At 54.0% G+C, this 15159-nt stretch overlaps 2 protein-coding genes across 2 annotated transcripts; both read right to left on the reverse strand.

The window, feature by feature from the left end:
• Positions 1-1758: 1758 nt before the first annotated feature.
• On the reverse strand, positions 1759-6594 carry VOLCADRAFT_108645 (uncharacterized protein). Its single transcript, XM_002959477.1, has 5 exons — positions 6530-6594; positions 6326-6508; positions 4441-5507; positions 4099-4188; positions 1759-3669 (listed from the first exon to the last, which is right to left on the reverse strand). Exon 3 carries the CDS (start codon positions 5012-5014, stop codon positions 4541-4543), a length of 474 nt encoding a protein of 157 aa, XP_002959523.1. The 5' UTR covers positions 5015-5507; positions 6326-6508; positions 6530-6594; the 3' UTR covers positions 1759-3669; positions 4099-4188; positions 4441-4540.
• Positions 6461-10875, reverse strand: VOLCADRAFT_108646 (uncharacterized protein; the record flags this gene model as incomplete). The annotated part of the gene is made up of 6 exons (XM_002959478.1): positions 6461-6645; positions 7166-7385; positions 7418-7459; positions 9776-9836; positions 9959-9974; positions 10074-10875. The coding sequence occupies 6 exons, from the start codon at positions 10873-10875 to the stop codon at positions 6461-6463; spliced, it is 1326 nt and encodes a 441-aa protein (XP_002959524.1).
• Positions 10876-15159: the final 4284 nt, after the last annotated feature.

The following is a 15159-nucleotide window of genomic DNA, read 5'->3' on the forward strand; positions in this document are numbered from 1 at the left end:
TCGACTCTGAGGATCCCCCTGCCCACATTACTGCCTTCTTGACACTGGTGGGGTCAGGGTTCGGGTGTGCTATCGAGAGGCCTGTAAATGGCTGAGAGAATGCATCTATGTTTGCCCCGAAGAGTTGGTCTTCTGCGTGGACACTGAAGTAGTATTGCACCTCTTCACCGCAGTTAAGCGGGGATGAGAACCTTTCGACGACTGGGCCGGCATCCAGGGCGTGCAGGGCATCAATCAGCGTACAGCGCAGTTTTCTGCTCATGGTCGCCTGCGACCGTGGCGGGCCTTTCGATTCGCGCCCGTCGGGGTCCTTTCCGTACCGCAGGAGAAGGCGCGCGACGTCCTCGGCGAAGCCGCCCTGGGAGGACAGGCTTCTGTGCACCTCCGGGTAAGTGTCGATCGTGTGTTGATATCGCATTCTGAGGGTCTCCAGGCGTTGCAGGGTGAGGGTGCCCACGCATTTCCCTCTCGGGTCGTAGACGAAGGCCGTGTTCCCTTCGGTCGAGCCGCCCTCTCTGGTTAGCAGACCTAGCTGGATTCGATAATTTCCCGTGGGGCGCGTGTCCATGTATGGGTTGCACGGCGCAGTCTCAAAGGTAGTGTTTGCTCGAATAAGGCGTGCCCGCTGGGTCTGCTCCGAGGGGGGCGGGTTCCATCGGCCTTGCCTCTGAGGGTTCGTTAGATTGCTGTCCTTGGGTTTGGGGTATCTCGAGAGGAGGTTCACGCTCTGCGACCTCGTTTGTTCGTATCTCGCCATCGCCGCTGGTCCGTTGGGTAACCTACCGAGTTGCGCGGCGGGGATATCTGACGGTTCCCATACCGCTCTGCGGAAGTGGCGGTCGATCCGCGTGCCGTAAAGACCTGTCACTGGTAATAGCTGTCTGGGCACGTATCCCACGCTGGCGTATGCGCCGACGATAGATATCGGGGTGATAGTGTCTTTCCAGCGAACCGTGTAGTACTGTTCGTGGGTTGCGGTTGTATCGGCCCCGATTTTCTGTTTCTTGGGAGGTTTAACGTTTGAGGGGACGATGCGTTTTGTGATAGGGCCCGCGAGTACTTCTACGATGTCCTCTACATCGTTGTATAGGTCATAAACTATCTGTTGTTGCCCCGTTGTGTCCTTTGCCTGGCCTTTTCCAGGCTTCCAGGGTATCCTGTCCTCCAGTATTTGATCGCGGGCGACTTTCCATCGAGGTCTCCACCATTGCGGGGTGAGGTGCTCTGGTGGCTTCGGTGCCCCCGGTAGCGCTCTGGCCGGTTCGGGCGCAGGCGGATCACCGGCGTGGTCCCTGTCGGCGGTGTTCGGACCGGCCCTTGCCGCCCCCGCGCCTGCGCCGGCGCGGGGGTTACGTGGCGCTACTGGTGTACAGTCGAGTCCCTTTTCTGCAAGGTACACCAGCACTGGGTTTGGGGTACCGATTTCTCCTGTCACGGGGGTCATGCCGATGCTTAGAGTGCGACGGGTTTGCCGGCTTGGGCGCGGTCGCGGTCCCTGGACGATAGGCCCAGGGGGGTTCCCTAGGTTGGGCACACTCCTACGGGTGTCTTTTCGTGTCTACATGGATATAATGGGCGCGGGGGGGCCGAGTGAAACTGGGGTGTGTTTCTTCTTGGCCTGTAGTATGCATGCCCCCCTGTAGAGCACTAGGTGCCGAACGAATATTCACTAAATTACAACACACGGTACTGGCTGACGGACGGTGCTCTGATGCAACAGGTCGTAGCTTGCAAGTCCCCTGTTATGTTGGTGTGTCGAATTTCGAAATGTTGGTGTGTCGAATTTCGAAATGTTGGTGTGCACGTGCCTGAACCCGAGGGGGCTGTGGTGCGGAGGGCTTTGGAGAAGTCTTTTGCCGATGGCCTATTGTCCTGTCAGGATGGGTCACTGGGTCAAGAAGTCAATGGGTCATTTCCCGCTCCCTGGGCCGCTTGGAAGTGAAGGAAGAGGGGGGTTACATGAATGGATGTCCTGGGGTGTCTGTCTTCCTATAAGATACGCATCGCGCACATGTCAAAGGATCACGACTGACTACACACGCGGACTACATAACAGGAAGGAAGGAAGGATTGGTAGGGGAAATCCGAAACAGATTGACATAGATTTCGTAAAAGTGATTTAGGAGGGCTGTCATCCTAACGTTCAAGCATGGGTTACAGAACTTTGCTATGGCAAAGGACTAAGCGGCTGTCAGCTGCTTTTCGAAGCCGAAAAGGCAGATCGCTGCAAACGGAGGAACCGAATCGCGTTTCGACTTACAGTCTACACTTTATTTTGATGTTAACGGCGAAGACGTTGTGTGTATCATCGCAAATATCGTGTATGTTCGTGTATAGGTGATTTTGATGTGGCCAGACAGCAGGGTAATGATGGTCAAGTATGTATGCCTGGTGCTTTGGATATGATTGCACCGTCCATGAATTTGCATTGGCGCCTTAGCACACATATCTTTTTCATCACTCCAGCGCCGCCGGCCGCTGCACCCCAGCCCTCGCAGCATTCCATAATAATGAGCGTTTACTCCAAGCACGACCCCGTGCAGCCCAGTGCCGTACAGCCTCCCCTGCAAAATACTGCGGGGTGACTGGCTGCACCGGCGCCAAACCCTTTTCAGCTTCGAAGAAGCTGACTACCCTAGGTAGTCACCATAATGTTGTCGCGCTTTCATATCAACCGCGGTTGATACAACGCCGGCCGGCGTTATATGCCATCCGGAAAACGCGAATATCGCTCCATAAAACATGGTTTGCATTCCAGAACAAGCCTTCCATATATATTTTTTTGTATTCGCACACACATATCGCACCGAATCGCACACAGCCATATCCTTTCTACATTCGCACACACCGATTCATCCATCTTCTATATTCGCACACACCGATGCCCCCGAAGGTTCCGGGATCGAGACCTGTCAGGTTCGAAAATCCTTCCGATGGTGGAAGGTAAGAGTGCCCCTAGTCGATGGACAATGGTGACCCCGGATAAAGTAGACCTGCGGGCTGACCAGGAATGGAGTTGGGCCGCTGTCGACCCGGCAGATTCCGTTGGATGCTGGTGGAGGGTACGGAACCTGAGCGATCCACTAAGAAGTTGACTAGGGTGGCTAGATGAGGGTGCCCCGAAATACCGGGGATGGACAGGCGGTAGCGTGGCAGTCGGCAGCTGCGCGAGTGTGAGCAGGTAGTTGTACGGCGGCCCGGCTCGGAAGCTACCGGACTGTAGTGGCGCACACGGGCAGTTGGTGATAGTCGGCAGGCGCGCGAGTGGGAGCTGGCAGTTGAGCGCGCACGCGTCTGGGAAGCTGCGTCTGAGCACGGTTGCACACGGCGGGTGTGGTGGTTGGCGCGACACGCGAGTGGGAGTGCACAGTCGTGCGCGCGCCGTCTGGGAAGCTGCGTGTGTGAGCTGCGTGTAAAATCAGACGCATGGGGCTGACCCGGTTTCCATAAGCTGGCTATGGGCGCACAGTTGAGAGTTGAGAGTTGGGCTGCAGTGCGGGCGGGACTCGCTGGAGTGCATGATAGTCGCTGGTGGGCACGCGCGGGCGGAGCTGGTGGGCACGCGCTCCGCCCGCGCGGGGAACTCGGGGAAACTCGTGGTGGGGAATTCCTCGGGAATTCGCGCAAAACTTGGGCGAAATTCCGGCGAAACTCGGGAGTTGCACCAGGCTGCGACAGCGTAAAAACAATTGCAGAATTTGATATATTTTGCGAGATATGTAAACATGGATGCATCAGGTTACTTTCATTGCCTTGCGCAGCGCGCGATAGGCGTCGGGGTTCAGGTCCTCCTGCAGCTGCTGCGCAGGCAGCCATTCCGCTTTAGGGAACCCTTTGAATTTTACTAAGCCCTGTAGCTTGCCACCAACGTACTTGTTGGTCGCCTCGAAGCGTGATACCTTGTAGTGTGCTTCGCCACGCACCTGGTCACGCTTGCCCTTCCTGTTACCGCCGTGTGCAATATGCGCTAGTGGCATGTGCAGTGCAGAACACAGCTAGCAGACAAGTGCGGCTGAGCCGTGCGCATGTAACTCTCCCACGCAATCCGGACAAAACAAAGCCACCGGCGGGGCGGTTTACACTCGTGAGGCCGCACACCTGTGTCCTTGCTTGCTTGCATCAGCGACCCAGCTTCCACGGATGGGGATGGCACCGTCGTGAGTCGAGTAAGTGTGTGCCGCCCACGGCCTACACATACACCACGCAGGCCCGGCAGCAGAAGTGCCGGGCCAAGAAGGCCTAGTCGAGATCCTCCGCCCAAGACCGGTGTTTATCAACACAACCATTGCAGTAGCACAGCTCAGCAGCTCAGCACCTCCCACACGCCTTTTGATAACCAATCACTCATCATAGCGGAGGTGCGGAGGGCGGCGTCATTGCCTCTCGATCCCCCTCTCCATCCCCCTACTGTCACAGCCCTGCAGTTCCTTCGCAACCTACCAACCAAGTAAAGACCCTTATAGTCCATATGCCCCCGCCTAGCCGAAGAGAAGACATTGACGATAAACAAATTCACCTTCCTCCCCTGCGCGCACTCCCCCTACCCCCTCGCTGCCCACATTTTCCTACGATCCCCTGGCCTGCACCTCCCCTGGTGCATCCCCGCTCTCCCCTGGCTATCCACACTTTTCATCGAAATGCCCTTTTTGGAGTGGGGCGGCTCGGCCTCCCCCCTAATTCTGGTGCGCGCCGTGAAAATCTCAGGGCCCAAAAATAACATTTCACGAATTCTGATATCACGAATCACGTGTAGCAGCACGGTACCCGGTTGGCCCACTATCCAGTTGCAGAGGCCGTGTGAACGCACGTCATGCTGAAAGCCAGTTGAGGTGGGTATTACGGATTTCACAGTGCAGACGTTGAATGTTTGGCAGGCCGGCAGCACCGCACTACAGCCCAACAATCGTACAGCTAACATGGAGCACAACCCAGCACAAGTGCAGCCATCCACAGACCACCAGCACTTCATGTTATTTACCAGTATATGCTTCATTCGGCTACAGAGCTGAAACATGGACGGATACCCCACCCCAATGCAAAAGCTGCAACGGCAAGGCCGCTAATACATTACCGACTTTAGTGCAGCATCAGGGGGGGCGGAGGAGGGCCTCCTAAACATGTTGTCCATTCAGGCCTTTGATGCCAAAATCTAGTCCGCTGGAACACATGCCAACCAGCGACACGCCGAAGTCATCAGCACCGCAAGGATGTTCGCGTGACACCACACCACGGCCTCATCATCGCGGCTCCCTGCTCCATCCCGCCAGCAACAAACATACCTGTCGCCTGCAGCCCCTATAGGCGCAGGCGCCGCACAGCCTTGGTAAGCAACCACGATTCCACCCTCGGCGGTGCCTAGCCACCCTGCCACCAGGCCTGCACACCAAGCACCACCAGCAGCGCCGCCACGCGGCTGCAGCTACCGCGGCGGTAGTACCGCCCCGCCACCACAGCCTAGTCGTACAGCTCTGTGCGCAGCAGTCGCTGCTGGCGGCTGCACGTTGCCGCTGCCAGCCAGCAGCGTTATTTTTTTGCGGAATATATTCCGAATTCGGAATAAAAAAATGTTCATGGTCCTGAAAGTTAAGAATAAATAATGTTCTAACCATACAAGTTCATTCCTCCAGCCAAAAATGGACTGTCCATGCCAAAGCCGCTAGAATCTTACAGGAGACATACATGTTACCCATATCATAGTACTTTAATGCCATGGATACTGTTAGGAAGCTCACGCCCGAAAGTCAACGAGGAATCGAACTGTTTCTGACCGGACCAAACGCTGCAAAACATTCGGACCCGAAGCTCCCAAAGCATTGAAGGCCATTAAAGCAGATACTAAACTTCACTGAAGCCATTAGCAACGTTAATGAAGACGGTGTAGGGGCCGTAGGCAATGTGGACGCAATGCTGCAGCCAGCCGACGACAATGACGCCACTCCGATTGTCAACAGCGACCGGGCCAAACATCAATGTTCCTCATATGGATGCAATCGCGATGGGCCAGGAAACCGGTTGCGTTTGGTGGTTCCGGTTCATTGCTGCTATGCATCATTACTTCTGCAACCTGGAAAATCGTGTAGTGTTATCTTTCAACGTGATGCAAGACGAACGATGGTGAACGAACTCTATTCGATGCGTGTTTCGACATTCCCCAAACCCGGCGATTGCATGAACTAAACTGTAACTCATCGGGAGGGGGGGGGTGGGTCTGGGGGGGTTGGAGCCCCCCCAGCGCCTTACAGATTCGGAATACCTTTATTCCCGCGACTGAAAACCTATTCCTCCGTTCGGACTGGAAAATTAACCAGCAGAAATGAAAAAAAAACTGCCAGCCAGCCTCCTGCCACGTCCTGCATGGCGGCCAGCAAGCACCGCGCCATGAGGCTGTGCTGCACAGAGAGTTTGCCACCCAGCTCGGCTGCGACTGCGGCAAGAGAATGGCAAGCTCCTACAACAAGGCCTACAGTGCAGCGGGAGCACTGCTCATGCTCATGACCTCCGACAACTCCGACACGCTGCCTGTGATGGGCGGCTCCTGCAGCTCTGCAGTTTGAAGCCAGGTGAGGACGTTATCTATGGAGCGATAGTCCTGGAAGGTCCAGCTCCCAGCCATCTTGAACTTCCTCTGAAGGTCCGCCAAAGCCACTGTGTGTGGGGGGGAGGGGTCACGGCAAGGGTAAGCCGTGCACTCACTCTCTCTTGGACTCTCGCCAAGCCCTTAGCCCCCCCTCGCTAGCACCACGTGATCCAGCCAACTTGGCAGCTGGACTTGTCAGTAAGTACGGCCAGTCGCCCAGTTGAAATGCATGCAGGATCTTATTAACGCAACCAACACGGGAACGAACGGGTACAGAGCAGCAGCAGAAAGGGACGGACGGAACAACTTCCAGCTGACTTGCAGTACAGCATAGGTGCCGGGGCCCAGGCCCGCACCGCAGCCCATGCACCCACCGTGCCATGCCCAGGCGAGCACCCCGCCCACCCACCCCAACCTGCCTACAGCTGGCGCGCTCTATGCGAGCTTCCCTGGGGTGGGTGTTGGGCGGGTGCTGGGGCCAGGCCTGCCACCCGCCAGCCGCCCCTTGCCGCCTCTTACAGATCCCAGCATGCACCCAACACGAGTGCGCGCAACCAGCTCACCCTGCAGCCCTCAGCAACGACCCACCCGCCCTACCGTGCGACGGCCTCGCTGCTGCCCTTCCGATATAGAGGCCAGCACCCCGGGCAACTGCCTCCACACCCCCGATAAAGGCCTTCTTTTCTTGCTTCCATAGCGAGGGGCAGACGAGCCTCGAATTGGCCTCACCCGTCTTAATGCCATAAGCGTTCAGCCAAACCCCAATCACTCCCCCTGAGGATCGGTTCCCTTCCCACGAGCGCCAGGCCTAGAGGCCCTGCAATGCAGATGGGGTCTCACCGTCAGCTGCCGTGCTCCCGGGGCCCGGCCCTGCCGCCGCGCCTGCATGACGAGAACGTCACATGTATGCAGGTCAGGATTATTGCACATCAAGCTGTATCCTGAAGAGACAGAGGCGGTGGTTGTGCAATCGGGGATTCAATCGCAACATGCCGGAATGCTTCACATGGGGCTGGTGCACTCAGGCTGGACACGATCATTTAAGCAATCATTCAAGGTTGTGTAGGCATGGCTTGATTGGTGTGTGAGGTGAGTTCATATGCTATGTGAGATGAAGTGGTAACACGACTGGTATGTCGTCGTTAGTCATGGGATCCCAGGAAATACCCTAAAAATACAATATGACTAAAAAGAGTCAGCATGTGTGCATGTACCAAGGTAATATAACCCCTGCATTGTTTTTCCCCCAGCAAAATGATTTGCACCTCACGCAGGTGCACCTGTCTGGGTGTACCTTCCCCCCAAGAGGAAGGAAAGGCGTCAGCTGTGTGTCACTCAAGACAGCTGGCAGGCGGCTGGCAGAGGTTAAGGCCTGACTTCTGCTCCCAGTCGACCCAGTCGACCCGGGTTCAAATCCGCCTGCCGGCTCCTCGGGTGTTTGAGGAGTGATGAAATGGGAGGTGGCCCCCCATCTTATGGACGGTGTAGGACGTGATAATATCAACTTGCGAGCTGACCAGGAACTAAGTTGATGCGCCGTTGATCCGCTAGATTTGGTTGGATGCTGGTGGTGAGTTGCCGAACCCAACGAATACATTCTGAAGTCGGATGGGGTGACGGATTAGGGTGCCCCTCTAGCAGGGGAGAGCAGGGACTGCCCCGGGAAAGGGGGCCGCTGGCGAAGTTGACCACCCTGTAACAACATACATACACTACAACAATCGAATAACAAGCGTTGTTCCTACATACAGCGGGTGTTTCTATCGCGAACACAAACAAGCAAACAGCGGTGCTCGTCGGGAGCCCAGTCACAGGCCCAGCCCCAGCAAAATGACGAACCCGAGAAACTCCCAACCCAGTCTAGGAATGCGCTGAGCTTCCACAAGCAGCCAAGTTTGCCAATGCATGCCTGTTTCAATTGCCTCCTTCAGGGTGTTGCGTTGCCGGAGATTGAGTTGTGATCACAGGTCATTTACGTCCTCCTGCCTCAGTAACCCTCCCTTTCAAGAACTTGGAGTATGGGAGCTATCGAGGCCTCAGTCTCTCCATCGACTGCAGCGATCACTTCACGCACAGTCGGCATTGGAGCAGAAGTTCTGCGAGGCGACACCACATCGGATCCTATGGCATGTCTCAGCGAGCTGACCCTGCTAGCACAAAAGCTCGTCCACTCTCAGCCGCAATGCTTAAACAAAGTGAAGAGATAAGGCTGGGTTTCTTTCTGCAGTTAGCTGTAAATACAATTGTTTGGATTGTGAAGGCGCATCTCTGAGGAGCTGTGTTGTGAACATATGCATTTTTATGCAGCCTCTGTAACAAAGCAAAGGCATAAACCGGGATGCTCAGATGGGCCTTGCGTTGTTACATTGCCCCCCTTTAGCAAAGGACGTCCTCGGCCATTATATCGAGCATTGGAGCCATCCCACCTCACGCCTCGTGCGCTGGTTTATCCATTACACCATGATAATCGCATTTTGTGATACCTGCTTGTTGTCAGAATCGAACCGCCGACCCAAAGATTTCATCGGAAGTCGTGCGGCCCCGTCTCGATACCATTGTAACAAAGCAAAGGCGTAACCCGGGATGCTCAGGTGAGCCTTGCGTTGTTAAGCAGCCTGTAAGGACGTTAGGCCCATTGGCCGCTCGTCCGAATCAAGTATTCTCTAACTAACGCCAAAGGCGTTCCTGTACGATAGGGCCTTATGGCACTAGCGTCCAACTCAGTTAAAATACTGATCTTTACCTAAAAACGGTATTCTTCAATACCACCAAATTGTGGACTTCTAACTCCTTGAGTTAGTTAGCATACTACGCGGCACCCTATAGGGACCTAGCATCGTTACAGTTTGGCATCGAAGACCACAAAATCCTGCGACCTCAAACGGTCATTGCTTCCGCGAATTCTCCCACAAGCTAATTCTCATAATGTCTGCAAAAATCTCCAACAGCGTGGACAGCGACTGCAGCGGCAGGAGCAACCGTAATGGCAGGAAGTCCACCCGCGCCCGCGACATGGAGGTAACATGCCTCAAAACGGCGAAGCATGCTTATAATCGTGAGGTTCAAATGTTCAACCTCGCGCGCAAGGCGCATCCCGATTATAAGTTGCCCGCCGAATTGAAGTTGCTAGTCAATCACGTGCTGCGGGACAAGACCGCTGATCTTTACTGGTGTGCATTTAAAGAGCTAAAAGCTCACCGCTTTTCGCTTCCTGAATTGCCGCAGAATGGCCGGAACCTCCTCGACGAGCTCGAGGGCGCTGCGGAGATGCAGACAAAGGGCACGACGGTCCCCAATCAGGGTAAGAACCGTAAGCGTCCAAGGGACAGCACTAGCGGCGACTCGCCCAATTTGACGGGCAGTCCGCCCCCACCATCCCACCCGCGCTCCAAGTCAGCTGCCAGAAAGGCACAACATGCGAGTCATGTTGGTGAGGCGCGTCGCTCCAAGCAGCGTCATGCTGATCGGTCAAAACATGTCCATTTTGCTCCCGGACCCCAAATGACAGTGCTGCAGGAGGACACGCCCAACACGGCCTTTAGGAAGGAGGCAACCATGAAGTTTGCAAAGGGCTGTAAGCTCCCAACCATTCGCATTAGCTCCGATACAGAGCCGCCCAGTTGTTGCAGGGAGCCGTGTAGCTCCGCAAACTTCATGGTTGCCTCCTTCCTAAAGGCTGTGTTGGGCGTGTCCTCCTGCAGCACTGTCATTTGGGGAATGGGAGCAAAATGGACATGTTTTGACCCATCAGCATGACGCTGCTTGGAGCGACGCGCCTCGCCAACATGACTCGCATGTTGTGCCTTTCTGGCAGCTGACTTGGAGCGCGGGTGGGATGGTGGGGGCAGACTGCCCGTCAAATTGGGCGAGTCGCTGCTGGTGCTGTCCCTTGGACGCTTACGGTTCTTACCCTGATTGGGGACCGTCGTGCCGCTTGGGGCGCCCTTTGTCTGCATCTCCGCAGCCCCCTCGAGCTCGTCGAGGAGGTTCCGGCCATTCTGCGGCAATTCAGGAAGCGAAAAGCGGTGAGCTTTTAGCTCTTTAAATGCACACCAGTAAAGATCGGCGGTCTTGTCCCGCAGCGCGCGATTGACTAGCAACTTCAATTCGGCGGGCAACTTATAATCGGGATGCGCCTTGCGCGCGAGGTTGAACATTTGAACCTCACGATTATAAGCATGCTTCGCCGTTTTGAGGCGTGTTACCTCCATGTTGCGGGCGTGGGTGGACTTCCTGCCATTACGGTTGCTCCTGCCGCTGCAGTCGCTGTCCACGCTGTTGGAGATTTTTGCAGACATTATGAGAATTAGCTTGTGGGAGAATTCGCGGAAGCAATGACCGTTTGAGGTCGCAGGATTTTGTGGTCTTCGATGCCAAACTGTAACGATGCTAGGTCCCTATAGGGTGCCGCGTCGTATGCTAACTAACTCAAGGAGTTAGAAGTCCACAATTTGGTGGTATTGAAGAATACCGTTTTTAGGTAAAGATCAGTATTTTAACTGAGTTGGACGCTAGTGCCATAAGGCCCTATCGTACAAGGAACGCCTTTGGTGTTAGTTAGAGAATACTTGATTTGGATGAGCGGCCAATGGGCCTAACGTCCTTACACGTCATGTATATGCGTTGCTTAGCTTGCAACGGGACGCGCCCACGATGAAAGGTATGCACGTAAATGTGCACCGAACGCCTTGTAATGCTACAACTACACTCACAATATACTGCTGCAGTATTCTCTCTAGTCCTGCCACATTATGTTTCGCCGACGTACTTCACCGGTCTATATCCAGCAGCCACCTGGTTATGTTGAGGGCGAACCTTATTTAGCGTGCAAGTTGGAGAAGGCACTGTACAGGCTGAAACTATGAAGCTATGAATTTTACCGTGTCTCAAGCTGACCCGGGATTGTTTTACCGTGATGTTCTGGGAGAACGCGTATATTTGCTGGTCTATGTGGACCTTCTAATTGCCGTGAAGGATCTTAATATCGTGCGCCAGTTGAAGGCAGTTGAAAGAGACGTTGAAGTCCATCTTTGATGTGCGTGACTTAGGGGAGGCCCGTGTGTTTTTGGGCTTTGAGATTGAGCGTAATCGGCCTGAGTGTACATTGAAGGTATCACAGAAGAGGTACGCCAAGAGGCTAGTTGAGAAGTACGGGCTGGAAGATGCCAATGGGCGCGCTGTGCCTTTGTCGCACGGCACTACTTTGCGCTCAGCTGGTCAACCACTTGATGTACGGCAATTCTGTTTTGGAGAGCTTATTGGGAGTCTGCTGTATTTGTCGGGCATTAGGCCTGATATTGCATATTCCATGGGAGCCCTAGCCCGTCACATGTCCAAGCCCACGGTGGAGCATTGGCAGGCAGCAAAGGGGGTTGTTCGTTACATTGCTGGTACAACTGGTGTGGGTATCGTCTATTCTTCGAAGTCGAGTAATCCTTCTTTGCATGGGTATTGCGATTCGGACTATGCAGCATGCATCGATACACGTCGTTCGATACACGTCGTTCGACTACCGGCTACATGTTTTTGAATGCTGGTGGAGCTGTTAGCTGGTCAAGTCGTTTGCAGCCTACCGTGGCTACATCAACCGCGGAGGCAGAATATATGGCGAGTGGAGCGGCGACTAAGGAGGCTTTGTGGTATCGTCACTTGGCACGTGATTTGCAGATGCGGGTGTCATCGGTACCTATCTTGTGCGATAATCAGGCGGCAATCAAGATCATCAACAATCCATTTCGTCCGCCAGGTCAAAGCATATTGACGTGCTTCACCATTTCGTTCGCGAGCGTGTAGCGCGGGGTGAGATCGTGTTTCCCTACTGCAAGTCGGCGGACATGGTTGCCGATTGTCTGAGGAAGCCTTTGCCTCTTCCTCAGTTCAAGAAGCGCATCCAGGCGATGGGTATGCGTTGAGGAGTTTGTTTTGAAGTTTCAGTTCCCAGAGGTCTGCCCGCGTGTAGCAAGCTACATTTACCTTAGGGTGTATTTCCAGTGCGGATTAAGGCCAGGGATTAGCGTTAATCCCTGTGCTAATCCCAGCAGTGGAAATCCCACCGGGATTAAGCAGGATTAGCCGGGGATTAAGAGATTCCTCAGGACACCGTGTTCTCTATTCAGAGGACTAGCAGGAGTTAGCAAGAGATTAGGAAAGAACATAAACTGAACTTGATGTCCATGTATTTACCTGGCAACTTGTGACAAAAAAGTTATTACCTGGCCCCACCCAGGTAGTAACTTTCCGTAACTGGATTAGCATTCTTGGCGTCATATCTTATTTTAATTTCTAGATAATTCCATATGGATGACCCCAAGTAAGCAATATCTGATTAAGCAGCCGTACGGATTCTCAAAATGCGCCTGTACAAGTGTATATAATTTTTTTTGGCGGAAAAGGACGAGGTGCGCCAGCGCGTTGCGCAGGTGGGCACGATGGCCATAATCGCACGCGGCATGCAGCCTAGTCTATTGCGTGGCTGCTTTGCAGTAACTGAAAGCACCGAAAGCCTACGTCGTAGCTTGCAACACTGGGCTCGTGAAACTGCCGCGGGAAGAGGAAGCGTCTGGCGAAGAGGCAGTTGTGTGCAAGCAAACGGTCGCGTTTTTGGTAGTGCAACGTATACAGCACCTTGTTCAGAGTAAAGTCAAATTACAAAGTTGCACAAAGTATAACATACATAAACTTAATTAAACATAAGAACAGATAAGACGTTTAGAGCCTTGTTGGTGACATGGACGCCGCTGTTGGCTTGGAACAGCTATTTGCTGTGCATAGGGACGTGCCCGCGGTGAAGCGTCTCTGTAACATCGCCAACATATCCGGTACGCGGTGGCAGGCTTGCCGAGCACGAAATGAAGGGGGGGTCGCATCTCACCATTCAACTAAGCATGCATATGCTCAGTTGAATGCTCGGTAGCGTGCGAGTTTACCCCTATCAGGATGTTTGTTTGCATATCCCTCCAAGCGAGAGGGCTTGGACCTATGCTGATGTTCGTTCCAAAAAGTGAACTGAGGACTGATGCTACGGTGAAAGGTATGCACGTAAATTCGCTTACGCTAATCTCACATTCCAATATGCCACTGCACTTTCCTCTCCAGCCTGGCCACATTCTCTTCCTCGCAAACGTACTTGGGCACCTTACAATCCAACACCATACGTGCTTTGGAAACGCGGGCAGCTGCTTCACAAGGACCCCCCTATTTTGGTTTGCTTGAAAGGTGCTACTTCAATGTCAGGCCTCACAACGGCGAGAAGAGTGCGCTTCCTGCCCATATTTTATACTCATACGATGCCTAATGCCCAAAGCAATTCAGAACTGGTAATATTAGCTTCGAGATCGCATCAAAAAATGTGCATCGCCCTTTGTACAGCCTTAATCCCCGCGCTAATCCCAGGCCTTAAGAATTGCCAGGGATTAGCCGGGGATTAGCCGGGAATAGCGGGACCTTAATCCCTGGCCTTAATCCGCACTGGAAATGCACCCTTAGAATATCTTTAAGCTATTAAAGCTTAATCACAGTAACGGTACGGTCCCGTATTTACGAACCATACTCGTTAACTGTACTAACTCACTTTCTGGTACGCTATCACAACCTAGCGTACGACACCAAGACTCCAGGAATGGAGATGGCGGCAGGTGGGCCGCATTTAAGCCATCCTGGTGAAGTGCTTCGGCCAGACACTTTCATATCACTATACCAGTGTTCGGATGTTCAAGACTCCGCTGTCACTGTTCTCGACGTATGTCTTCGAATCCCGACTTCCCTTGTCTCTTCTCGCGCCTAACGCTGGGTCGCCAATCGTGGACGAGACCCTCCACTTCCGCTAAAACAGCGAAGGTAAGAGACGGCTGTTACACCGCGTGGGAGTGTTGTAGAACTAAGTTTGTGGCGGTCAGCTCTCTGGACGAACTGGTTTTGGTACCGTGCGATCTGCACGGCATCTCTGGGCTCTTGCCTTTATTAGTGCTTGCGCTTGTCTGCTTATTTTGTAACACAATGATGTGCTAAGGTTGTATGCAATACGTGCTAAGCAATGGCATAGTTACCAATTCACAACACCTTCCACATCTATATACTTTTCGTACGCGGTCAGCTGCTTCACCAGGACCCCAGTGTTTTAGATAGATTCCTGCGACGGCCAGCGTACTGTACCGCGCTCTTCACGATTGATCACGTACATACTACACCGCCGCGGAGCACTAGAGCCGGAGTCTTAGGTCAGGTCAAGCCTGGGCTAGCACAACCAACTCACCAGCTCCAGCCGCGCTCCCCATGCCGAGGCCAGCCGCCGAGGCTGCACGACATGAGAGCAATTGAGGGGACACGTCGAGATGAGATCTTGGTGCGGGGTTGCTGGGTGCGTGTGAGTGAACTCCTTTCCAGATTTGAACCCGCACCACTCTTACCTTTCACGCACCTCATGAACTCAACAATTGCCTCGTTGTCACAGTCTATCGGAGTAGTCAGCAGAAAGAAGGCCGAATGGTCAGCAGAAGGGAGGCGGCTGCGGCTTTCAACGCTGCCGCGAAGGCGCTGGACGTGCGCAGGAAGGAGCTCGGCGACTTGTGCTTCGCCCTGTCCAA

Source organism: Volvox carteri (assembly GCF_000143455.1).
Source record: "Volvox carteri f. nagariensis unplaced genomic scaffold VOLCAscaffold_282, whole genome shotgun sequence".
In the NCBI taxonomy this organism is placed as follows: Eukaryota; Viridiplantae; Chlorophyta; class Chlorophyceae; order Chlamydomonadales; family Volvocaceae; genus Volvox; species Volvox carteri.